This window comes from Urocampus carinirostris, chromosome 14, assembly GCF_059441175.1.
Source record: "Urocampus carinirostris isolate Australia breed hairy pipefish chromosome 14, RoL_Ucar_1.0, whole genome shotgun sequence".
Lineage (NCBI taxonomy): Eukaryota > Metazoa > Chordata > Actinopteri > Syngnathiformes > Syngnathidae > Urocampus > Urocampus carinirostris.
The window spans coordinates 9,068,550-9,095,176 of NC_142362.1; the positions used below are offsets into that span (position 1 = coordinate 9,068,550).

At 40.7% G+C, this 26,627-nt stretch overlaps 1 protein-coding gene across 1 annotated transcript in view; it reads left to right on the plus strand.

Annotated features, from left to right (window-relative positions):
- Positions 1-1,839: 1,839 nt before the first annotated feature.
- Positions 1,840-26,627, plus strand: part of dars1 (aspartyl-tRNA synthetase 1) — a 75,525-nt gene continuing 50,737 nt past the window's right edge. Inside the window, exons 1-5 of the mRNA XM_088352699.1 lie at positions 1,840-1,970; positions 10,625-10,736; positions 16,485-16,514; positions 16,721-16,778; positions 22,869-22,961. Of these exons, the coding sequence (XP_088208825.1) occupies positions 1,948-1,970; positions 10,625-10,736; positions 16,485-16,514; positions 16,721-16,778; positions 22,869-22,961 (316 nt within the window). The 5' untranslated portion in view covers positions 1,840-1,947. The remainder of the gene's footprint in view (positions 1,971-10,624; positions 10,737-16,484; positions 16,515-16,720; positions 16,779-22,868; positions 22,962-26,627) is intronic.

A 26,627-nucleotide genomic window follows, 5' to 3' on the forward strand; every position in this document is an offset into this window, starting at 1 on the left:
ATTTCGGTCTTTTCAGAGTTAAGGCGCAAGAAAGTGAGTGACATCCATTATTTTATCTCAGTGAGGCAGGCCTACAAATTTCTTCAGTTTAGTGTTTCAGATTCCTCCACCGGAAGATATAGTTGAGTGTCATCTGCGTAGCAATGGAAACTGATATTATACTTGCGAATAATATCACCTAATGGATGCATGTAAATGCTGAAAAGAAGGGGGCCCAGTACTGAACCCTGCGGAACACCACAGGTAACACTAAAGGGCTCAGATGTCATTTCACCATTTTTAACACAGTGCGTCCTATCTGAGAGATAGGATCTGAACCATGAGAGGACGGTTTCTGAGAGACCAATCCATTTTTCCAACTGTTCTAGTACGATATTATGGTCCACAGTGTCAAAGGCTGCAGTAAGGTCCATAATAGTCTGTGGTTTGCAATAATCTGTGTTCTGTGCAGCCCTTTCAGACTCTTTGTGATTAAAGGCTATACAAATAAACATGACTTGACTTGACTGGCCTAAGAGGGCAATCCTTTCATTCACGAAAAAAAGGCAAAAAAAAAAAATCACAGAGAGACAGATACATTTTTTTTAATAACTAAAGATAAGAAACGGGGAGGGGTAGTCCAATCATAATGCATTTCTTGATTAATTTATTAATTATTTTAAAATATACATTATTCACTTATTCAAATAATGGATGACTTTTGTAAAATAAAATAAAAATTCATTTGCAACTCAAAGTGCTGTATTTAAACATTCGAAGTAACATAAGAAAAAACCTTCACCCCTTTCTCCACAATCAACATCCCAGAACACCAAATACGCAAATAATCAAAAACGTTTAGAGTAGAATAAACACATAAGTGGATAATAAGTGAATAGAAAATGTCTAAATTACATTATGGCAAGGCACAGACTAACCATGTGAGGAAAGGGACCTAAGAGAGGCTCATATACATTGAAAGGGATGGCAGCAGACGGTCGCAGGGAGGAGTTAGAATACAGTACATGATTATAAAATTATGTTTGGCGATGTTGTTTTAAAGTTCTATTTTCTCAATGAGATGAACTGAATTGAAAACTCTCACCAACCAATAACATACCTGGCAATCTGTACGTTTTTGCCGTACAAAGTACGTTTATTATGCATTTTAAGACGTGTACGACGTACAAGAAAATCTGTACGGAAAAACGCAAAATTGTCAATTATGGGTACCATCCGGTATACACCGACTATGACGAAACGGCAAATCAATCAAGTCAAACGAGTTCGCCGCGGTAGCCTCTATCTCGGTATCGTTTTTTTTCCGTTGCAAACAAAGCGAGCGTTTGATGCCACTGTGCGCATGCGTCTGCCACTGTGGTGCCTAATTTCGACTCCCCTGCAAAATCCTCCCCCCCTCGCGTCAACGCGGATTCTGCTGCGCTTCCGACAATAGCGATCGTATTCTATATAATAAGCTTATTAAAACAATAAAGTGTTAAATAGTGTTAGAGTTGCAATTTAAAATACAATCATCAGTGGTTGATATTGTGGTTTGGTTTACAAAAATAGAATTTTTTCCTCCAAAAATATCTTTATTTACAAATTCAAATTGAAAGTGTTATTAATGGATATTTTAGTTACGCTGATAACAATTGTTCCTGATTTTTTTATTTTATTTATCTTTTTATTTTACATATTATTAAGAACATGTACAGAATGATATAAGAAAACACATGTACAATATAAGATGTTAAATTACATAAATAAACACGTTTGAAAAAAAATCATCTAGGAACCACTGTGATATTTTTTGTTTCACTTCGGATTAAGATACAGATAGTCTTGGTTGTGTCCCTTCAAAATAAGTCCCTTTTCCGGTTTCCGGGCACGCTGTGACAGCTGACGCGTTGCACGCCCGACTGTGTTTTCTGCAGGTTAGCGCTTTCTGCACGAAAAGAACTCATCATGACTAAAGAAGGCGTTCAGGGGTAAGACTAATGTCTTAAGTTCCTCATATTTGACGTACGACGCAAATTCTAACTTGAAAAGTGGCTTCAGGAACGCTAAATAAAGTTAGCGTTAGCTTATTGGTGTGGCATTGCCTATAGGTGCATTGGATTGCATCAGCTGTCAGTAGAAGCCAAAAGAAGTATTTTCTCACGATCGGTGAAGAAATCATTGTATAACGTAATGCACTTATTGATTTAACAAACTGGAAGGATAGATTTGCAGAAACAAAAATTAACATGCTTTGTCATCTGGACCCAGAATCTCTCTGTTATTATTCCTTTTCACTTACTTAATTATGTGTCTTAACAGTCCAAGTCATGGCATGTTCATTTGTTTAGCCCTTAATCTCAAAGAGTGTCAAAGGGCTGCACAGACTATTGCAAACTACAGATCATTATGACACCATCCCCTGATCTAAAACCTACATGAGGGCAAGGAAAAACTTAAAAGCCTCAACATGAGGAAAGTAAGACACACCAAGTCACGTTTATTTGTATAGCGCTTAATCACAGAGTCTCAAAGGGCTGCGCGGATCAAAGACTATTGCAAACTATTATTAAAGACTATTATGACACCATCCCCTCATCTAAAACCTAGATGAGGGCAAATAATACACATATTATCAACATAAAATATAGGTTATTCATATGCTATAGAGTAGAAGTGTGTTTTAAGCTTAGATTTAAACATTTCCACTGAGGTTGCAGATCGAATCTCAGGGGCCCGGATGGAGAACGCTTACGAACCTGCGGATTTCTTCTTGGCTCTTGGGATCACTAGTAGACCAGTGTTTTCAGAGCGAAGGCTCCGGACCGGAACATAGGGGGAAATTAAATCTGAAAGATATGAGGGAGCATTTCAATGCATGGTTTTGTATAAAACCAACAGAACCTCAAAATCAGAAGCACCAGCACCACCCACTTATTCTGTTAGTTTAATCAATGTTATAAACCAGAATTTAAAATGCTAACACACTAAGCCTCTTTCTAAATTTATGTTGGCAAAATTCGATAAACACTACATAAAAGTCTGATCTCCCGAAAAAACAGTCTTTTTTTTTCTGAATTTTGAAATGATCTGCTACATGTGTTTGGACTACTTCAAAGGAAGAAGTTTGCCGCTTTAAAGTACAGAAAAAGTCAAGTGCATAGCTATACAGTACTTGTATGTACATGATCATCAACATTCCTCAGATGTTTTGAATTAGTTGCCCCTCCTCTCATTTGCCATGCTAAGAATGCAGTTTTTTTAATAAAAAAAAAAGGAAAAACCTTTCAAAATCTTCTTTTGCTTGATGTGGAATGAGTTTTCGGCTCAGGGTCGTTGGGAGACCCTCCTAGCTGAATGTTGACCTTCTAATCTCAGTCAAGTCAAGTCATGTTTATTTGTGATGCCCTTAATCACTAACTATCTATCTATATCTATCTATCTATCTATCTAGACATCTATCTAGACATCTATCTAGACATCTATCTATCTATCTATCTATCTATCTATCTATCTATCTATCTATCTAGACGTCAATCTATCTAGACGTCTATCTATCTATCTAGACGTCAATCTATCTAGACGTCTATCTATCTATCTAGACGTCAATCTATCTAGACGTCTATCTATCTATCTAGACATCTGTCTATCTATCTATCTATCTATCTAGACATCTGTCTATCTATCTATCTATCTAGACATCTGTCTATATATCTATCTAGACATCTATCTATCTAGACATCTATCTATCTAGACATCTATCAGTATCTCTCTAGACATCTATCTATCTATCTAGACATCTATCTATCTAGACATCTATCTAGACATCTATCTAGACATCTATCTATCTATCTATCTATCTATCTATCTATCTATCTAGACGTCTATCTATCTAGACGTCTATCTATCTAGACATCTGTCTATCTATCTATCTATCTATCTATCTAGACATCTGTCTATCTATCTATCTATCTAGACATCTGTCTATCTATCTATCTAGACATCTGTCTATCTATCTCTCTAGACATCTATCTATCTATCTAGACATTTATCTATCTAGACATCTATCTATCTAGACATCTACCTACCTAGCTACCTACCTAGCTACCTACCTACCTACCTACCCTGGTCATATCGCTCAAGAAGGGTGACAGAAAGCAAGACAAACACATACACAAAAGCAAAGGAAAAAGTAGAAAAAAAACACAATAAATTTGACCTGAGCCAACCCAAATGCCCAAACACCCAAACAAGGTAGGCACCTCGGCACCCAAGTTGTTCATGCTTTCGTCCCTCCAGATGAAACGGGACACCAAAAAGCGGCCATGTCACTCGGGTCAGGGTGACATAACACACTCTTCTGTTCAACTGCAGGGTCCGACAGCTTTCACTGGTTTACCCCTGCCGTATCATAGAACATGTCCAAGCATCCCACTTTCCTTTCAGAACACCTCTCCACCCATTCCTATCATCAAGAGCTCTAGCTTCCACTATATTTAGACCTCTTTCCTGCAGTGCACTCATAACACCATCCATCCACATTAATCGGGGCCTCCATCTTGTTCTCCTTCCATTTACTTCTGCTATGTAGATCCTCTTCAACATTCGCTCCTCATCCATCCTCTCCATGTGTCCAAACCAACCGAGTACTCTCTTATCCACACGCTTGCTCAGTTCCACTACTACTCCAGTTCTGTCTCTCACAATTTCATTCCTCAATCCATCCAATCTTGTCACTCCTAACATAGTCCTCAAACACTTCATCTCAAAAACATTTAATTTCCTTCTCAAATCTGCGTTCAGGCTCTAGGTCTCCAAACCATACAACACAGTCGGCACAATAACACTCTCATACAGTCCCCTCTATACATCCACACTCATACCCTTAATCACAAGGAGTTTTAAAGGGCTGCACAGACTACAGACTATTGCAAACTACAGACTATTAGTACACCATCCCCTGATCTAAAACCTACATTAGGGCAAGGAAAAAGTCAAAAACCTCAACATGAGGAAAATGAAGAAACCTTGAGAAGGGGTTGTCTAATTTTGGGGAGGTCATCCCCCTTCCAGTATGACCAGGGTGCAACAGATGTTGCAATAAAAAATAATACACGGATATTGTCAACGTGAAATATAGATTCAAACAGTTCCTTTTGCTTCGCTCTCGCTCCCTCTCTCGCTCCCTCTCTCTCGCTCTCTTGCTCTCTCGCTCTCTCGCTCTCGCTCTCGCTCTCGCTCTCTCTCTCTCTCACACAAGCTCACTCTCGCTTTTCGCCCTCTCTCCCTTTCTCTGTCTCTCTCGTGCTTTTTGCTCTCTCGCTTTCCCTTTCTGTCTTTCTCGCTTTTTACTTTCTCTCTCTCTCTCTCTCGCTTTCCCCTTCTCTCTCGCGCTCTCTGTCTCTCTCTTTTTTATATATCTCTCTCTCTCTCTCTTGCTCTTTGCTCTGTCTTTCTCTCTCTCTCTCTTACTCTCTCCCTCTCGCCTTTCCTTCTCGATTTCTCATTCTCACTCGCTTTTCTCTCTCTCTCTCTCTCTCTCGCTTTTCTCTCTCCCTCTCTCTCTCTCTCTCTCACTCGCTTTTATCTCTCTCTCACTCGCTTTTATCTCTCCCTCACTCTATCTTTCTCTCTCACTCGCTTTTCTCTCTCTCTCACTCGCTTTTCTATCACTCTCTCTCTCTCTCTCTCTCTTCATCATGGATTACTTCTTACCTCATCTCAATTATCCAACCATTTTTTCCCCAAGTTCCAATTGTAATCACAGTTGGTCATTTGATAATGATCGACCAATTTTATAATGTTCCCGCAATATTAAAAGGTATGTTTTAATGATTATCGTGACAATCGTTTGCAACTCATTTTGAAAAAAAATGGAGCAGTAACTTAATTAAAACATTCCATTTGTGTTTTTTGCCTTGAGCTGTAATTATTAAAACCAGAAGAGAAATCCAGTTAAACAAATTCAACAGGTTTGCTCGACAGTTACGATGAATATTGCATTTTCTTCTTGGTTCAGTCCGTTTTGTCCCCCAGCACAATTGTTTACCCCGTTTTAATTTAATAGTCCCCGACCCTTTTCGGACCAGCTATAAAAGAGAAAGAATGTCCCTATGAGTTATTTTTAAGACTTTATTGCCATAGTATAAATTTAGGTCTTGTTCTTTCCTGTGGCGAAACAAGTTCCTTCCTTTAGGTCAGGACACCTGGAGAGCGGAAGCCAAACATAATGTATCTCTCCACTCTTATCTGTCTTCAAAGTTAAGGAAAAACTAAAACTCATTTAGAGGAGTGCAACGTTCGTTTCTGATATCAAAAGGTGTGATTCCTATGCTTATCTGGTTTTGGAATTACTTTCGCTTTCTGTGCCGCCATCTGCCGTATTTTACTCTAATGCTGGACTAGATATGGGAATGGAATAGAAATGTCTTTATACTCAAAGATAACAAAGTAGTGAAGATTAGACATGGCACTCTCGGATATAGTTGTAATAAGACTTAAAGTAGAAAAGAAAAAGAAAAATAATGTTAAGATAAACAGGTACACATTGACAAGAGAGTCGAAAGTGCATTAGAACAATAGTGCAATGAACAATGTTTACAAATACAGACTAATACAATTTTTTTTCTCTAGGCCTTTTTAACTCAGGGGGCCACACGATAGACAAAACATTCTCTCGGGGGCGGGACTTGTTGATTAGAGGGATGGAAAAAAAGAGAAAGAAATAAGAGTAAGAGAGGGAGAGAAAAAAAGAGAGTGTGGGACAAGGAAAGAGAAAGGAAGAAAGAAGGAAAAGAGAGAGAAAAAGAACTTAAGAAACAAAAGAGATAAAAAGAGAATTAGTGAAAGAGTGGGGAAAGAGGGAGAGAAAGAAAGAAATCCAAAGCAAGAGAGAGAAAGAGAGGATGAGAAAGAGAGATGGGGGGAGGGACAAGGGTAAAGCGAGAGAGAGAGAGAGGGAGATAATGAGAGAGAGAGGGAGAGAGATGGAGATAACAAGAGAGGGAGAGATGGAGATAATGAGAGAGAGAGAGAGAGAGATGGAGATAATGAGAGAGAGAGAGAGAGAGATGGAGATAATGAGAGAGAGGGAGAGAGATGGAGATAACAAGAGAGGGAGAGATGGAGATAATGAGAGAGAGAGAGAGAGAGATGGAGATAATGAGAGAGAGAGAGATGGAGATAATGAGAGAGAGATGGAGTTAATGAGAGAGAGAGAGATTGAGAGAGAGAGAGAGAGAGAGATGGAGATAATGAGGGAGAGAGAGAGAGAGAGAGGTGGGGGGAGAGAAGGAGAGAAAGAGAGATGGGGGGAGACAAGGGTAAAGCGAGAGAGAGAGAGAGATAGATGGAGATAATGAGAGAGAGAGGGAGAGATTGAGATAATGAGAGAGAGAGATGGAGATAATCAGAGAGAGAGAGAGAGAGATACATACATACATACACAGATACACAATACACAATACAGCGTCTTTGTGAGAGGCACCCGGCTTTGGCAACATCAAGTTGACATATTTCAACCTGCAGCTTGTTTTTCTCTTGCGCTTCTCTGAGTGTTGTCTCGCGGGCTGGACTCAATCCCTTAGCGGGCCTGATCTGGCCCGCGGGCCGCCTATTTGACGCCCTTGTTTTAGACCAACCCAACTTGTGATTCACATATTTTTGGACCAATTGCAAGCTTTGTTTTACCCCACCTTAGCCTATACGAGCCTGGAAATTCTTAAAAGGACCCGCCTCCTTTCCCTCCGAATAACTAACAGTGACCGATTCAAGTAATGATTGACACATTGGTTAGGAAATGAAACGCCGGTGTTTATATATATATATCCCAGCATGCACCGCGCTCTACTACGGGGAAAAATCGAGTCGGCGGCTGCTTATCGTAGTTGCAAGAACTGCCGTGACTCAATATAGATCCATATATAAGGCGCACCGTATTATAAGGCTTATGGTTAGCTTTTGAAAACAAAATGAAGGCTTTTAGGTGTGGCTTATAGTATGGAAAATACGGTATATCTTTTTTTGTTGAATGTTTCAACATCTTATTTTGTGTTTCCAGGATTAGCTTTTGAGATTACTTTTCTTGCATATTTTGTGGCTTAGATTTTGCCACCTGCTGTTGACTGAAAATAACTCAACTGTGCTGCAGGTCTCATGTAACTGCTATCCTGGCTCGCCTGTCGTCTGGGTCTGGTCATCAGGTTGAGACCTTTTGCATTATGATGTCAATAGCAAGGGTTTCTCCAGAGATCGACTAAAAGAAGAGTGAATTTTGCTGCATACTTGTATTGAAACAAATGCAATATGAATCAAAATAGAGTGGGTGAACTGCAACGGCTGCAACGAACATGTACAGTGAACACCCTGCTATTTTGCTATTTCTCCCACTTAGAAATCGTGGAGGGGTCTGGAATTTTTATTGTAGTTGCATTTCCACTGTGAGATAGATAAACTAAAAAGAAAAAGCCAGAAATAACAATGCATGATTTTTCTTTTAACGATTTATTTGTGTGGTATAGCTGCAAATATGTATTTGAACATCTGTGTATCATCTAGAATTCTGACTCTGAAAGGCCTGTTAGTCCGCCCATTAGTCCCAGCACTCCATGTATCATATGTACCAGTTTGAGGTTGTTAGCTGCATAAAAACACCTGTCCACCCCATGCAATCAGTAAGACTTTAACTTGTAACATGGCGAAGACCAAAGAGCTGTCCAAAGACACAAGAGACGAAGCTGGAAAGGGCCAAGGCTGGAAAGGGCCAAGCAGCTCGGTGAAAAAAGGTCCACTGTTGGAGCAATCATTAGAAAATGGAAGAAGCTAAACATCACGGTCAATCTTAATCGGAGTGGAGCCCAATGCAAGATATCACCACGTGTGGTCTCAATGATTCCAAGAAAGGTAAGGAATCAGCCCAGAACTACTCGACAGAAGTTGGTCAATGACCTGAAAAGAGCTGGGACCTCCGTTTCCAAGGTTACTGTAGGTAATAAAATGTCATGGTTTGAAATTATGCATGGCACGAAAGGTTCACCTCCTTAAACCAGCACATGTCGAGGTATGTCTTAAGTTTGCATATGACCATTTGGATGATGCAGAGGAGTCATGAGAGAACATTTTGTGGTCAGATGAGACCAAAGTAGAAGTTTTTGGTCATAATTCCTCTAAGCATGTTTGGAGAAAGAAGAATGAAGAGTACAACCCGAAGAACACCATCCCTACTGTGAAGTGTAGGGGTGGTAGCATCATGGACATCAGGACGAGTGCATTGCATCAAAGAGAGGATGACTGGGGCCGTGTATTGTGAGATTTTGGGGAACAACCTCCTTCCCTCAGTCAAAGCATTGAAGATGGTTCGTGGTTGGGTCTTCCAACAGGTCAACGACCCCAAGCACACAGCCAGGAAAACCAAGGAGTGGCTCCGTAATAAGCATATCAAGGTTCTAGAATGGCCCAGCCAGTCTCCAGACCTGAACCAAATTAAAAACCTTTGGAGGGAGCTCAAACTCCGTGTTTCTCAGCGACAGCCTAGTAATCTGACTGAGTTAGAGAAGATCTGTGTAGAGGATTGGGCCAAGATCCCTCCTGCAGTGTGTGCAAACCTGGTGAAAAATTACGGGAAACGTTTAACCTCTGTTATAGCAAAAAAGGCTACTGTACCAAATATTAACATTCATTTTCTCAGGTGTTCAAATACTTTTTGCAGCTGTATCACACAAATACATTGTTCAAAAATCATGCATTGTGATATCTGGATTTTTCTTTTTAGTTTATCTCTCTGACAGTCCTAGTTATCAGACTGAGTTAGAGAAGATCTGTGTAGAGGAGTTGGCCAAGATCCCTCCTGCAGTGTGTGCAAACCTGGTTAAAAATTACAGGAAACGTTTAACCTCTGTTATAGCAAAAAAGGCTACCAAATATTAACATTGGGGCGGCAGTAGCTCAGGAGGTAGAGCGCTCGTCTTGGGATCAAGGGATCCCAGTTCGAATCCCGGCTCGTCCTTGTTACATGTCGAAGTGTCCTTGGGTAAGACACTGAACCCCTAATACCCCCAATAAGCAGGATAGCGCCTTACATGGCTGCAAGGCCGCTATTGGGAAATGTGAAGCACACTGTAAAGCGCTTTGAGAAGTCATTGACTTGAAAAGCGCTATATAAATGCAGATCATTTCATTTCATTTTCTCAGGTGTTCAAATACTTTTTTTGCGGCTTTATCACCCAAATAAATTGTTCAAAAATCATGCATTGTGATTTCAGGATTTTTCTTTTTAGTTTATCTCTCTCACAGTGGACATGCACCTACGATGACAATTTCAGACCCCTCCATGATTTGAGTGGGAGACATAGCAAAATAGCAGTGTATTGAATAAGTCTTCTTAATGGTATTTTATCTCATTTAAATTTCGGCCTCTTTGGTCCACATTCTCTTCACCCGGTCCAAACCACACATCCATTGAAAAGAAATGAATGAACATCTCTCATCACTGACCCAATCTGGCTTTTTCATACAGTCGCTAACAATGACATTAAAGCTTCCAAGCGCGACGTGACCGCGGCGGCGAACGACTTCCCGTGGCGTACAAGAGAAATAGAAGGTGGAAGTGGGCTTGAATGTTGATGTTGTGTACGTCTTCCTGTCCCAGGGCGGCGGTGGTACCAGAGGAGGACCCACAGGCCCAGTCAAAGAAAGCCCAGAAGAAACAGCAGAAGGAAGCAGAGAAAGCTGCAAAAAAGGCTGAGAAACAGGCCAAGCTGGTCAGTAGTTTTTTTTTGTTTGTTTTTTTTCACATCCGTCGCCCCTCACAGCTGGCAAGACTGAGTCGTGCGGTCTTGATGGGCATTGTGGTCCCTGCGTGGTTGTTTTTCAGCGAGGGGGGGTTAGCGCTGCTCTCCATTGTTCAAGTATTCCTGCCATTTTTGCTTTGTTTACGTCTGCTTTAACAAAGTGTTATTTTCCTCTAGGCTGAGAGCTCGACATGTTGGCTCCCACTTGACACACCACACCAGTAAATTAGGTGTATCCTTGATGCTTTAGGTCGTCAAAATAGAGATTCAGATTCAAATATACTTTGTCATTCAGTTTCCTTGAATGTACAGATATAAATAAAATGTTGTATTGAGTTGGAGTATTAAAGTACTAATAATATACTAAATAATTATAGCTATGTATAGTATTATACAGTAGTGCAAAGAGTGCAAGAGGAGCAGCTAACCAGATGTGCAAAATGGGCAGTCGGGTAAACAAGTCACTATACAATAACAATAACACTGGAGTACGATAGTGCAGAGGAATAGAGAGGGTTATTGCAAATTTTAGTCTAGAACGAATCGAAACTCTTCAAATGGACACAAGGCATCATGCATTGTTTGAAATAACGTCTGCCCGGACGCCCGGGGTGTGCATCTTTTACGTCGGGCGTACATTTTACAAAAGGTCTCCGCCCGGGTGGCCGACAACTTTTTCAAGAAAAAAAAAAAAAATTGTTTTCTAATCAAACGTTTGCTTTATTCCATCCATCCAATCCATCCATTATCTGCACCGCTTATCCTCAGTAGGGTCACGGGGGTGCTGGAGCCCATCCCAACTGTCTTCGGGCAGTGGGCAGGGGACACCCTGAACTGGTTGCCAGCCAGTCGCAGGGCACACAGGGACAGACAACTCACTTGCTCATTCACACCTAGGGATAATTTGGACTGGCCAATTAACCTGAAATACATGTTTTTGGGAATGTGGGAGGAAATCAAAGTGCTCACAGGAAACCCATGCAAGCACGGGAAGAACATGCAAACTCCACACAGGAGGTCCGATCTCATGACCTCAGAACTGTGCCCCACACGTTCTAACCACTGCGCCGCCGTGCTGCCCGTTTGCTTTATTCCGATTTCGAAATGTCCGTTCGGTTTGGAAATTTCAGAATTTCGGTTCATTTGGCAATTTGCATACTCGGCAGCCAATCAGAAGCCTGCATCGATTAACTTCATGCTCCCGGACTTTCCCGAGCGTTATAAGTTCGTGCATTATCATATCATTTTGCAAAGTTGACGCACAGAGAACACAAGAAAAAATGGATAAGTGGTAATGAATCAAGCCAAATCCTCAGCCCCAGAAGATTCAAAAGAAGCTAACAAAATTTATGCTGCTACAAAATGTAAACATACGTTAAAAAGATCGTGGAAAGAGGAGTTCACGTGGCTTGTAGCAGACGACGCAACGCAAACATGGCATGAATGAAGATGAGTAAATACAGGTATATACTGATGGCAGATTGAAAACAGCGATGTCATATACATGCAATTAATGTTATAAGTAGATTTATAATAAACTTAATTGTAAGGGGTGTTCTGTTATATATTCTGATTATCAATCCTTAATACTTTGCAACAATGTTTTTTTTTTGCGATGAGTCGTCTTATTGTGTTTCAAGTTGTGAAAAATGGGGCAGGCAACTTTATGGCCTGGTGTCCGGTAACTTTTTGTCATGAGTTTCAGACACTGCGTCATGTTATATAATCCCAATAAATCCCTGATAAAATCCCAATCAATCCAAGTTTTATGTGATCAGTAATATGGTTCACGGGTTTAACAGCATGGGTCATCAAGGCACCAATGAGGACGTAACTCAGGACCACCTTCTCCAATGTTGACGGTCCCTGGTCTTTTCTTGGGTCGTGGCCAAGTTGGCACCAGTCCACTCTCTAATGTTGTGGGCCCAGTTCTTTCTGGGTATTCCTCTCCTCCTGCCCCTTGGACTCTGCCCTGGAGAGAGTCCTGATGATCTTGTGATGGGAACATAGTTTCCATCTGTGCAGAGTTGACAACAGTTCTTCGTAGAGTCCAATGTGCCTTTCGGTGGTGTTGCACACCGTTTTGGTTGTCACATGGGCCAAGTAGCTGATGCCTAGAAGTTTCCTGTGGCATCGCATCTCCATGGCTTGGATTTTCTTTTCCAGTTTTGCTGTGAGAGTCCGAGTCTCACAATCCTAGAGGAAGATGGAAGTCACCAGCGCTTGCATGAGTCTGATCTTTGATATTACTGCTATGCTCTTGTCCCTTCAGATGGGTTTAAGTCTGGCAAGTGCGGCTGTGATTTGAGCTGGCCATGATTTCTGGTTCTGATCCCTCTTATGATATGACAGCTCCAAGATATTTAGATTTGGTGACAGGTTGTAGTTCAATTTGGTTGATCCTGATGTTTGTGGTGATACTTTGGGGATTGTCGGTCATCAGGAACACACTTATCCATAATGTACACACAGTTTCGCAGGATCTGCCATCTGATATTGCTGTCAGATTCATGAAATGAAATAACCATCTAGTAAAAAAAATAAATGTAACTTGCTTTAAAAAGATAATCTAGTATTGTTTTGCAGATGTAGAACAAATATTTGTCAATATGTTATGGTGTTAAAATAATTTATCATTTCTGTGTTTATTCTCAGCAAAGTTTCTGTTTTTACACCCACTAATGGTTCTTGTGGTATGTAGAGAAATTCTGTTCATATAGGAAAGCTAATACAAGGAGTAGCATCTGTTTTTAGCTTGACTTCCCTTTATTTTTAACCCTTATTTTTGTACTTTTGACGCTTGAGCAGCTTCAGCAACAGACTGCTGTCACAGTCTTGTTCCACGGACAGACAGAGGAGATCATTTCTTCCTCATGCCATGAGGCTCTTTAACTCCACCCAGGGGAGTAGGAGCCCACATTAAATCCCACCCCCACATTTGCATATTACCTTATTTTTATTACTAGCACTATTTAAATACTCTATATCAGGGGTGGACACAAAGTTTGACACAAAGAGCTGGAATTTTTAACTGTGAGAGTCAAAGAGCCACACCACGCACTGACCGGCAATGGACGTAACCTACGCGGATGATTGGCAGTCGGTTATGTGTCCGGAGTAGCATAAAAACAACAAATCTGTCAAATTAATTTAAAAATACTGATGGATTCAAGTGTGTTTTAAGAGGGGGAAAAAAAACTAAACATGAAACAAGGCAAAGAGCCACAATACAGTACAGTGGAACCTCTGTTTTCGAACGCCTCTCAGTTCGAACAAATCGGTGTCCGACCAAAAATTTCGAGAAATTCTTGCTTCGCTGTTCGGTCAAAAAATTGGAGTTCGAACGCCGGTAATGCGTGAGTGCGTACGCTAGGGTGCGATGCTGAGCGGCGTACGGGTGTTTTAGCCCCTTATTATGCCTCCCAAGAAAGTCAGTGCAAGCAGCAAAGTTGCTATAAGTGAAAAAAGAAAAGTAGTGCGTACAACTATTGCATTTAAGAAAGAAATAATGGCCAAATATGAAGGAGGTGTGCGAGCGCCTTCTGCTGACCACCACAAAGGTAAGAAATCCTATTCATAAGATTACGATAACGCGAACGTACGATTAGCCTGGGTTAGCTTTAAGTTTACGTTAAACATTCAGGGTGTTGGAACGGAGCCCCCTTTCCAATGAACCGCTCACGACTTGTTGTTGAGACCCGGGTGCTAAATGACTTTTTTTATTTTTACACGTTCATGTTAGGGGAATCTTTCGTACGGAAGATTACGATAACGCGAACGTACGATTAGCCTGGGTTAGCTTTATGTTTACGTTAAACATTCACGGTAAACATTCAGGGTGTTGGAACGGATTAAAACGATTTACATTATTTTAAATGGGAAAAATGATTTCGGTGATCGAACAAATCGGTTTTCGAACAGGGTTCTGGAACGGATTATGGTGGAGAACTGAGGTTCCACTGTATATAAAAAATATGATGAGGCAAAGAGCCGCATTCTTATTGGCCAAGAGCCGCATGCGGCTCTAGAGCCGCGTGTTCGCCACCTCTGCTCTATATCGACACAATATCGTATTTCTGCATTCTATTAATTCTATTTTCTTATTATTTTATTTTTCAACACAAGGATACTGCTGGAAGTGTGAATTTCCCTACTGGAATGAATAAATTATCTATCTTTCATTTTCATTCATTGGAACTTTGCAAGGTTTTTCTCATTGTTGTTGGCAATGTCATATTTATAATAGTATCTATATATTTATTGTTGGTAAAATGTTCCAACAGCTGCTGCAAAAATGATGCTGAAGTTACTCTCATTTAGCTGCAAATCGAACAATTTAGGTAGCATTTCTTTCATTGTATCTAGGTATAAAAACCCAGCGATCAAAGGAGCCAAGCTAAGATTCTGTGGGCTGAATGCTTTCCTGTGCAATATTCAGTAGAGATAATCCTCATCCGAATATTGTTTATTTTTATTCCATTAACTACAAACGGTAGTTCCTTACACCAACATGTGTATTAAAAATGAAGTCATGGCTCTGAAGAGACACAATTTGAACATACAGACTGACATTTATCTGGCCTCAAGCCAGCAGAGATGTAGAGAATATCTTGCCACGTCTGCGATTGCTTTGAAATGGAAACATCTCCCTCAGCCACTCTTCATTTCCCGTAATTTGCCGATAGATCCATGCTGCGCAGTTTGTGTCCCTCAAGATTAGTCCGCAGCTGAATTCCCTCATCTGTATTCGGAATTCTTGTATCGAATTACAGTGGAACCTCGGTTCTCGACCATAATCCGTTCCAGAACCCTGTTCGAGAACCAATTTGTTCGATCACCGAAATCAATTTTCCCATTAAAAATAATGTAAATCGTTTTAATCCGTTCCAACACCCTGAATGTTTACCTTGAATGTTTAACGTGATCATAAAGCTAACCCAGGCTAATCGTACGTTCGCGTTATCGTAATCTTCCGTACGAAAGATTACGCTAACATGAACGTGTTAAAATAAAAAAAATCAGGTAGTTTACAAGTCATTTAGCACCCGGGTCTCCACAACAAGTGGTGAGCGGTTCATTGGAAAGGGGGCTGCGTTCCAACACCCTGAATGTTGGGCTCCGTTCCAACACCCTGAATGTTTACCTGGAATGTTTAACGTAAACGTGAAGCTAACCCAGGCTAATCGTACGTTCGCGTTATCGTAATCTTCCGTACAAAAGATTACGCTAACATGAACGTGTAAAAAAAAAAAAAGGGATAAAGAAAAGAATTATGCATAGGATTTCTTACCTTTGTGGTGGTCAGCAGAAGCCATGCTGTATTCCCTAGCAAGATCAGACACTCGCACACCTCCTTCATATTTTGCTATTATTTTTTTCTTAAATGCAATAGTTGTACGCACTACTTTTCTTTTTTCACCTGTAGCAACTTTGCTGCTTGCACCGACGTTCTTCGGAGGCATAATAAGGGGCTAAAACACCCGTACGCCGCTCAGCATGGCACCCTAGCGTTCGAACTCCAAATTTTTGACTGAACAGCGAAGCAAGAATTTCTCGAAATTTCAGGTCGGACTCTGATTTGTTCCAACTGAGAGGCGTTCGAAAACCGAGGTTCCGCTTTATTCAATTTCACCTTTGAGTTTGTGACATATTTGAGAGTCTTATAATTGCCGTGCGATGGCTATAAATAATGAACCCCTTTGTTCTTCCGTGTTTCAGGCCGGTGATCAGAAAAACGAGGAGGAAGATGTAAGTATTTACATGTTCTTCTTTGTGTTGACAGACTTACCGTTTGATTTCCACCTGAGCATCACTTTTTGTGTAAACAGACCACGTTTGCACCCTACTTGCAAGTTTTCTGTTGATAAAATTCAACCTCTTTTATCCCATGCTCATGCCGACACCCGCGAAAGGCAAGTGATAGAATAACAGGTTTATTTTGTTTACATTTTCAGGACTTTGCCAAGGACCGTTATGGCGTGATGGCCATGGTCCAGTCACAGCAAAAAATGGGTGAGATGGCAGGTTTCTTCTTCCCTTTTACTCAACAACGGTTATCACTTTATCTCACAGGGTTTACCTTTGCTTTTACCTGATGTTCTGATATTTATTTATTCACTTGAAAGACTAAACACCTTGTTTTCCTGAGATTGTTTAAAACGTTTTTTGGACTATTGAATCGCTGTTCAGGGAGACGAAAAAATACAGATTTTTATTCGTTTTCTGATTTTCGAAATTATTGGAAGGGATTCTAAAAAAAATATATATATGTATGAAATGATCTGCATTTATATAGCGTTTTCAAGTCAAGACTTCCCAAAGCGCTTTACAATGTGCTTCACATTTCCCAATAGCGGCCGTGCAGCCATATAAGGGGCTAACCTGCTTATTGGGGGCATTAGGGGTTCAGTGTCTTACCCAAGGAGACTTCGACATGTAACACGGAATGAGCCGGGATTTGAACTGCGATCTCTTGATCCTAAGACGATATATCTCCTGATATATATAAAATTAGCCTCACAGTGTGGATGTTCAGGATTCAAATCCAGCTTCCGCAGTTTGCATGTTCTCCCTCTGCTTGCGTGGGTTTCCTCTGGGCACTTTGGTTTCCTCCATTCCCAAAAAACATGCATTTCAGGTTAATTGGCCGGTCCAAATTGTCCCTAGGTGTGAATGAGCGAGTGAGTTGTCTGTCTCTGTGTGCCCAGCAACTAAGTTCAACCTATCTCGTTTGTAAATAGGGCAGTTGTCTGTATTTTATATATATAACACACACTCACACACATATATATATATATATATATATATATATATATATATATATATATATATATATATATATATATAACACCTCAGGAAGTTTTTTTTCTGTAATTCAACTTTCTTAAAACCTCCAACTCTCTACTTGTATTTCACCTTTTTTTTTAACTTGGCTCAAGTTGATTTTCATTAAATGATTGAAAAGCTAAACTTTTCAAAAAAAATTGTATTTGCTGAATTTTAAGTGAGGGGGTTCAAATATGTTTTTCCCAGTTTTGTTTAAAATCTGAAGAAAAAAATATCAATTGAATTCGTTTGTCTTTTTTGTGATTGATAACTACATATTGAACATTGTTTGCAACGAGATTAGACATGGCACTCCAGGATAAAAAGAAAAATATAGGATAAAAGAATTTCAGGATAAAAAGTCACAAATATTTTCAAGGTACTTCTTGCAGACTGACCCAAGTTGTAATATTAGTGCAATGAAAAATAGTGTATTGTGACAATAATGCAATGATTAAATTGTAATTAAATAACATTTAGCAGTAATAAAAAATCCCCAAAAGTGGGAATATACCGTAAATTCCGGACTATAGACCGCACCTGACTATAAGCCGCGCCCACCACATTTTCAGAGGAAATCCGATTTCGTACATACACAAGCCGCACCTGTATATAAGCCGCATGCGCCCACGTTGAAATTGTAACACAAACATTACATTTATCCAGACCCGACTTCAAGTCGCGCGGTTAAAACTAAATGTCCTTCATTGAAGTACACAGTCCAAAAATCACAGCCAGCAAAATGAACGGAAAATGATACCGGTACTTAAGGTTTGATGCAGACCTGCAGAGTCCGGGTACCCGTTGAAACTAATCCAAGGAAAAAAAGTCTATATTTCCAAAGGTAAGTGTGGGAAAAATATATATCCAATATTGTCCCCCGCGACAACAGGTCTCACTCACCTTTACCCCACTTCTCGTCAGCCCGCGTTTGCTCCACCCCTCTTTTTTAATTCGCAAAACATATCAGAATAAGTGTCTCAAATAAATACATTACAAAAATATACAGGTGCAAATACATATTATATATCGGTTACACATATTTACAAAGAAAGACGGTACACCGAGAGAGTTTTCAAAGCTTTAATAATAATATAACTTTCATCCCAAACGGTGCCTGAGAGGGCAGTTAATGGTAGCAACACGCTAGCAACTGTCAAAGATAGTCATTATTAAGACTATTTGGTAGCTGTATTTACGCAGATAAAATACATATATTGTTAAAAACTAAAATGTGATAGCAGTAGCAAGTACTTACACGAGGCTTCCATGTTCGTAGAGAAAGAAAAAGAGGCCGCCCCCAGAGAGGGCGTGGTTTATTATTCGTCAGTGTAAACAGCCCACACTACCAGCTCAGTAGCCTAGATGGTAGTGTGCCCGCTTTGAGACTGGGAGGTCGCTGGTTCGCGCCTCGACCGAGACATACCTAATTGGTATAATGGCGGCGCCCTCTGGCTGCGGCTGCATCGACTCGCTACAACGGGTCAGATGTATCGACATTTCGTTCTGTATACATTGTTACAAAGAATGACAATACAAAGGAAATTATTATTATTATTATTATGAGCACGACTTCAAAATAAAAGTATATAAGATTGATAAACGTACAAGAGATATAATTAGACTGATTATTGAAACGTTGTTTTATGTGTGTGTGAGAAAGATTGTTTTTGTATTTAGGAATATAAAAACAAGTTATTTACATAATAGAAAATTCTGAGAGATTTAACATCCAAAACGGCCACCTTGACACAACACGCTCGCAACACAGTAAACGGGTCTGTTAAAAAAAACATACCGTACTTGTAAAAATCACAGTAAACCGTCCTCATCTTCCTCCTTACAACTGAAGCCATCAAAGTCGTCTTCCTCAGTGTCGGAAAGAAAGTGTCACTCGCGCGGTCACTGTCGCTGGTGTGCCCTCCACTCCGTCACGGCTTTTCGGAACCCGTTGGTGATGGTGGATTTTTTGATGCTGCCCCACGCTGTCAGGATCCACTGGCAGGCTTGCGAAACAGTTGCCTTTCGCATGCGGCCAGTTTTAGTGAAAGATTTCTCGCCGCTAGTCAAGCCAAGAAGTTGCAGTCTTCCTCGGCGCATATATTCCACCGGTCTAAATCTTACCTTTGGTACTCGAGCGCCGCTGGCGGCCGTTAGAAAAATGACATAAATTGGCCGCATCATTGAATAAGCCGCAGGGTTGACAGTTTGGGAAAAAAGTAGCGGCTTATAGTCCGGAATTTACGGTAGATATCTGCTCGATTGGATGCGAGCATGTACTTCCAAGCCTTCATTTTGCCTTCTAAAAGGTAATTTTTCTTTCTCAGGTTGGCTGTCCAAAGCACGACTGCCGCAGAATGATCCATGATATTATGACAAATAAAGAACGTCTCATACCACATAGCGCAGCACAGAATGATTACGATCACGACAAATATTCTTACCCAGCTTGCTTACGCTTCATGATAAACTCGTGCAAGCAGTCGGACCTGTCCGGATGCAACCGTACGGACACTTTTTCAGCCCCAGTGATGGCAAACAAAGCAGGTCCTCGCTCACGCTGAGGCTGAGGATGCTCTCGGCGACATGGAAGGGGGCGGAGGGCGGGCTGGCTTTCATGTGGGTTGACATAGAGTTCTCAGGCGATGTGGCAGTTTTCTGATGTTCCTTCTCTGCCGGCCTGATCTATAATACGGGCCCAACATGCTTCTCAGTGAGGCGAGTGAGATAGATAGATAGATACTTTATTCATCCCCGTAGGGAAATTCACACTTCCAGCAGTCTACCCCGTTGTTTATTAACAGATTAACATGATGCCCTAGGGGTGCTTGTAGCGGAGTGGATGACGTCACACGCCAGTCCAAAAGTTCGACATCCCTGCGGCAGATAGAAATATTTTCTTTGTGTCCAGGGATGCACCACCTCGTGTTAGCAAGTCCGCCTCCTCTCCGATTCCCCCAGGCTTTCGTGTCCCTGTATAACGGTGCTGAAGCCGGATTGCTCCGGGTAGCTCCGGGTGGCTACACGTTAGCGTCCGGAATGCTAAACGTGAGCCACGTTTCCGCAAAACACAGCAACTGCGCTCCCTGTGCGCTTCGATGTTTTCCACCAGCACTCGATGATCTTATTTGGTCGTGAGTTCGCATTTACCTTGATTACGGATGGTACCGAAGACTTATAACGCCGCTAGCCGCTTCGCTAGCTCCGGCTCTTCTTTCACGATAGGCCCCTTCATCACGCCGGCACGAGAATTCTTCAGGGCAAGGAGTTGAAATTCCTTGAATACACGCATTTTTTGTGCGCTAAAACCCATGTCCATAGGATAGAAGTAATCCATAGTGTAGTTGTCAAAACGGGAAGAAAAAACACCGAAGATAGGAGCAGACAATAAAACAATAGGGCAGCTGCTGGAAAAGGCAGCCGCTCGTGGCAGCGCCGCTTTGAGTGAGACCAGATTGTCAGAAAGATGCAAGTCGGACTGCGTTCACTTCGCAACACTGTAAATTTAAAATGGTATTATTAGTATTTTCCAGGCTCCAAAACCTCAAATTGGCCAAAAAATTTGAACTTGCACCTTATAATCTGGTGTGCTTCATATGCGGACAAAATTGGAAATGCGTTACTCTGTTTGCACAATTATTGATCAGTCGATAATTTTTATCACTGAGGGGGGCGGCAGTAGCTCAGGAGGTAGAGCGATCGTTTTAGGATTAAGGGATCCCAGTTCGAATCCCGGCTCGTCCGTGTTACATGTCGAAGTGTCCTCGGGTAAGACATTGAACCCCCAATTACCCCCAATAAGCAGGTTAGCGCCTTACATGGCTGCACAGATCATGGCCGCTATTGGGAAATGTGAAGCACAATGTAAAGCGCTTTAGGAAGTCTTGACTTGAAAAGCGCTATATAAATGCAGACCATTTCATTTCATTTCATCCCGATTGCTTAATTATGGTGGCAATGGAGATCAAAACAGTTAGCCAAGGTAAGAGCACCCGAATCCTAACCATCAGGCCACTGGGGAGATGGATAGTTGTTCACAATAGCAAACATTGAACGCAATGGGATCGGGACCTGGATCCCGGCAGGGGGAGCGCTGCATCCTATCCACCAGACCAATAATTTTCAACCAGTGTGCCGTGAGAGATCGTAAGGTGTGACGTGAGAAATTATCCAATGTCACTTTTTAAAATTCGACATTTTACAGAACATTTATGAATCATTTTCTGCAAATATTATCTCATTGTCAAGTGTCTGTGCTGTAAAATCTGGGAATACTTTAAATTTTATTGTAATTAAACATACTGTTCAGTGTCATTTTAGAACATTTTTGGTTAGTGGGGTGCTGCAATTTTTTTCCCAATGTAAAAAAAATGCCCTGCCTCAGAAAAGGTTGAAAAACACTGCACTAGACCATTAGGGATACAGACAATATGAAGGGTTGTTAAGAATTGCATAGCACTGAATGCAACGGGAATCAAACCCGGATTGCGGCTGGCCGGGCGTTGCATCCTATCTGCTAGATAATTTGGGATACAGATGACGCATGAAAAGGCATCAGGTCTTATTTAAATATCACATTATTTTTAGTCACATAACCGCATATGTTGGAGAGAATGTTGTCTCACCTTTTCTCAGCGCTAACTAAGCATTGAAAGTGAAAAAAATGTTTTGAATACCACCGGCCTTAATTATATTTACGACGACCGAATTACTTTCCACAATACCTTCCTCTTCATTTAGTTCAGACCGACGAAATTACTTCCCACTATGACTTTCACAGAATGTTGTGTGCTTGGTACAGTTGCCGAGTCGGCAGTACCACGGGGGGGTTTAATGTCTGACAATATTGATATCGACAATTTGATATCCCGACTAAAAACAGTTTCATGATGAGATAAGAGCTTATCTTGTTCATATGTCATCTGTATTCCTGGTAGTCCGTAGGATCAGGCATACTGCATGCCGCATCTGGGTTCGATTCCCGCCTCATCGAATGTTATGCAACTGTTTGCAATTGTCATCAGTGATATTCCGAAGATTGATCAATTGAATTTCATGAGCCTTATAGTTTGGTGCACCTTTTGTATGTGAAAAAAATATTGTATTTAGGCGTTTCTACACAAGGTCATGCATTTTAAAATTTGTTTCTCTGCCATCTAAAAATAATTGAGGTCAAACTGAAGTACCATGCGCAAGACTACCTACCCTGTGTAGTAAAATTTCAAAAACACCTTTTTGTACAAATTCAGCTCATGTGCTTTTCTGTGTGTTCTACAGACAGGGTCTTGGCCCTGGTCAAAGATCTCACTCCCAAGAGGGCCGATGAGTTGATCTGGTTGCGTGCCAGGGTTCATACCAGCAGGGCAAAAGGTGAGATGGTCTTCAGTTCTTATGGAAGAGGAGATGGAAGTGCCTGTTCTCCGATAGCCGTTCCTACAATTAGAGAAATGTGTTTTAACCCTTGACAAAGAGGTTGTGTGTTTTCTCATGCTGTGACTGTACAAACATAGAGTCCAATTATTTTAACACATGATTTCCATTACATTGCGGGTTATAGAGTTGTATAACATGCAGCCTCATTTTCAAACATGTATTCACCTGATAAGTTTAAAGTTGACAGTCAAAAAAGGGAGAGAAGACATCAAAGATTTTGATTTTGTAAGGTGGACAGGAAGAGAACTATTCAAATAAGTTCAACAGGTTCTAGAGGCCCTGAGGGCTTTCCTTTGATTACATCTCCTTAGTTTCAAAAGCAGATCTGCAAGAAAGGGTGCGGGAATCAAAGAACAGCAAAATTATTGGCTGGTAGAGACTACGAACAACATTGCACAATAGTCCAAATAAAAAACTGGCATTCTATGAAATATCCTTTGCAGGTGTAAAAATTTTAAAACCTGGATACAATTATCATTCCCACTGATTGAAATTGCATCTTTTTAAAAATGATTATAGTCAAGTCGTTTATTTGTGACGCCCTTAATCACAAGGAGTCTCAAAGGGCTGCACAGACCACAGACTATTGCGAACTACAGACTATTACTACACTATACCCTGATCTAATACCTACATGAGGGCAAGGAAAAACTGAAAAACCTCAATTCAAGTTAAGCCATGTTTATTTGTTTGGTCCTTAATTACTAGTCTCAAAGAGCTGCCCAGACCAGATTATTGCAAACCACAGACTACTATGACACCATCCCCTGAACTAAAACCTACATGAGGGAAAGGAAAAACTCGAAAACCTCAAATCAAGTCAAGTCATGATTATTTGTATAGCCATTAATTACAAGGAGTCACGAAGGGCTGCACAGACCACAGATTATTGCAAACCACAGACTATTATGACACCATCCCCTGATCTAAAACCTACATGGGGGCAAGGAAAGACTAAAAAATGATACGTTTTAATTACTTTTCTATTGCCTCTCCTTCCGACTAAACTAAACTAGAGTTTGTTTTTTTTATTTTTGAGGGCCACTTAGAGAAAAATCAAAGGATGCGTAGGTCTTAATTGTATGCTTTTTGTTCATCATGTCAACGAATTTAAGGCAATCAAGCAATTGCACATGGCTGGGACAGTTTGATTGTTATATAATGCACTACATCAATAGCCTGCTCTGAGGCAAATTTAGGATTTTATGGAAAGTGCTTGGAGTTTTAATTCAAACACTTTATTTTCTTATTTAAAGTTTTTTTTACAATCTATGAAGCAAATTAGTGGTCAAGTCATTTTTATTTGTATAGCCTTTAATCACAAAGAGTCTCAAAGGGCTTCACAGGTTATTACACAGACTATTTTTTTCAGACTATTATTTACTACTATTATCTATTACTATTATTACTCAAAAACCTCAACATGAGGAAAATGAAGAAACCTTGAGAAGGGACCGCACATGTGGCATCCCCCTTTCAGGATTACCAGACAGCAAAGGATCTTGCAATCACAAATAATATAGTGGTCAATGTTAGTTTTTGTACAGCCAGGGCAACAAACAGCTATATTTTGGACAACGCTGGACTAAACGATAAGATTTACGAAGCTTATTTCTAAACCTGTTTCGATTATTGGGCATTTCAATAGGAGATTTATTCTTATTAATTTATTGTTTGACTACTTTTGTTTTCTCAATGTGAAATAATTTGATGGGTTGAGAGTTGGGAAGCACGGCGGGGCAGTGGTTAGCACGTGTGCGGCACAGTTCTGAGGTCATGAGATCGAACCTTCCTGTGTGGAGTTTGCATGTTCTCCCTGTGCTAGGTGTGAATGAGCGAGTGAGTTGTCCGTCTCTCTGTGCCCTGCGACTGACTGGCAACCCGTTCAGGGCGTCCCCTGCCCACTGCCCGAAGATAGCTGGGATGGGCTCCAGCACCCCCGCGACCCTACTGAGGATAAGCGGTGCAGATAATAAATGGATGGGTTTAAGGGTTAGCTGATTAGGGTTTTATTTCGTTAACAACCTGAGGAAATATTGAAATTCACTCCAACATGAGCTGTAAACATTTCAGTTTTTGATAATGGAAATGAAAAAGGCTGAAACGAATGCCCATGCTTCCATAATAGGCTGGTTTGAAACGCTGCAATGTATTTCCTCCTTTGATTCCAGATGTTATTTGCGCGAGGCACCTTCGACTCACTCCGACTTCTGTTTCGCCGCGTTTCGGAATAGCACTTGTCGGCGTCAATCATCAGTCACTTTTGACAGGCTATTACAGTTGACGGTGCCAAAAATGAGATCGAAACGATGACCTTTGAGTCATTTCCTTTTCAGATAGCTTCCGAAGTCAAGGGTCTCTTCCCATCGCTCATGTTCCCCCATCACGCTCGTCATTGTAGGGACGTCCGTGCGAACACAATAACATCCTGATTCCGTCTCGGACGAGGCGCTTCTGTTGTAGAGGGATCGTGACACTGTGTTATCACAAACTCTCACGTCTCAAACATCAAAGTGCTTGGGTGGTCCGGTCGTTCTACCCCTGGAGGTCGCGTCGCTGAATTGTTTGCTCTTCCAATAGAATGTGTTTGTTTGGAGGGTAGCAATCTCCTATTCTTCAAAGAGAATCTCCCGTTCATTTGCTATGCAAAGATGAGGGTAGAGATTCAATCGAGGGTCTTTCTCCCAAATTCACTCATCAACTTTTGACTTGCCATGTTTTACAGTCCATGCATTATAAGGATGAAGATGGCGGCTTTATAATGCCCATGAATCTTCGCATTTGGGCCAGGATTGTGAGGGTTACTTTAAAAATGTAACCCGATAAAGTTACCAGTTCCCTGTTGAAAAATGTGCTCAGTAATTTAATCTGAAGACAATAATATTGCAGTAATGTAACCTTATTAATTTTGATTACTTTGGGATTATTCCAGTACCAAATAGGCTTTCACAAGACAAAATAAACATTATATAAATAAAGTTACTACATTTTGATGGCTAACCGAACAAAATAACCATGAAAAAGAATCGGAGGAAACCAAAGTATTTTCTTCTATTCCTACAAAAAAGTGCATTAGTTTCTCTATTTATCTATCTCTATTTATCTACCTCTCTATCTATTGATCTCTATCTCTCTATCTATCTCTCTATCTTGCTCTCTATCTATATCTATCTCTATCTATCTTTTTCTCTATCTTTCTATCTCTATCTATCTATCTCTATCTATCTCTGTCTATCTATCTCTCTAGCTCTATATCTATCTATCTAGACATCTATCTAGACATCTATCTAGACGTCTATCTATCTATCTATCTATCTATCTGTCTATCTATCTCTCTAGCTCTATATCTATCTATCTAGACATCTTTCTAGACATCTATCTATATCTACCTATCTATCTAGACATTTATCTCTCTCTCTTGCGCTCTCTCGCTCTCTCTTTCTTTCTCTTTCTCTCTCTCTCTTTCTCTCTCTCTCTGTCTCTCTCTCTTTCTCTCTTTCTTTCTCTTCCTCCCTCCTTCTCTTTCTCTCTCTCTCTTTCTCTTTCTCCCTCCTTCTCTTTCTCTCTCTTTCTCTTTCTCTCTTTCTCTCTCTCTCTCTTTTT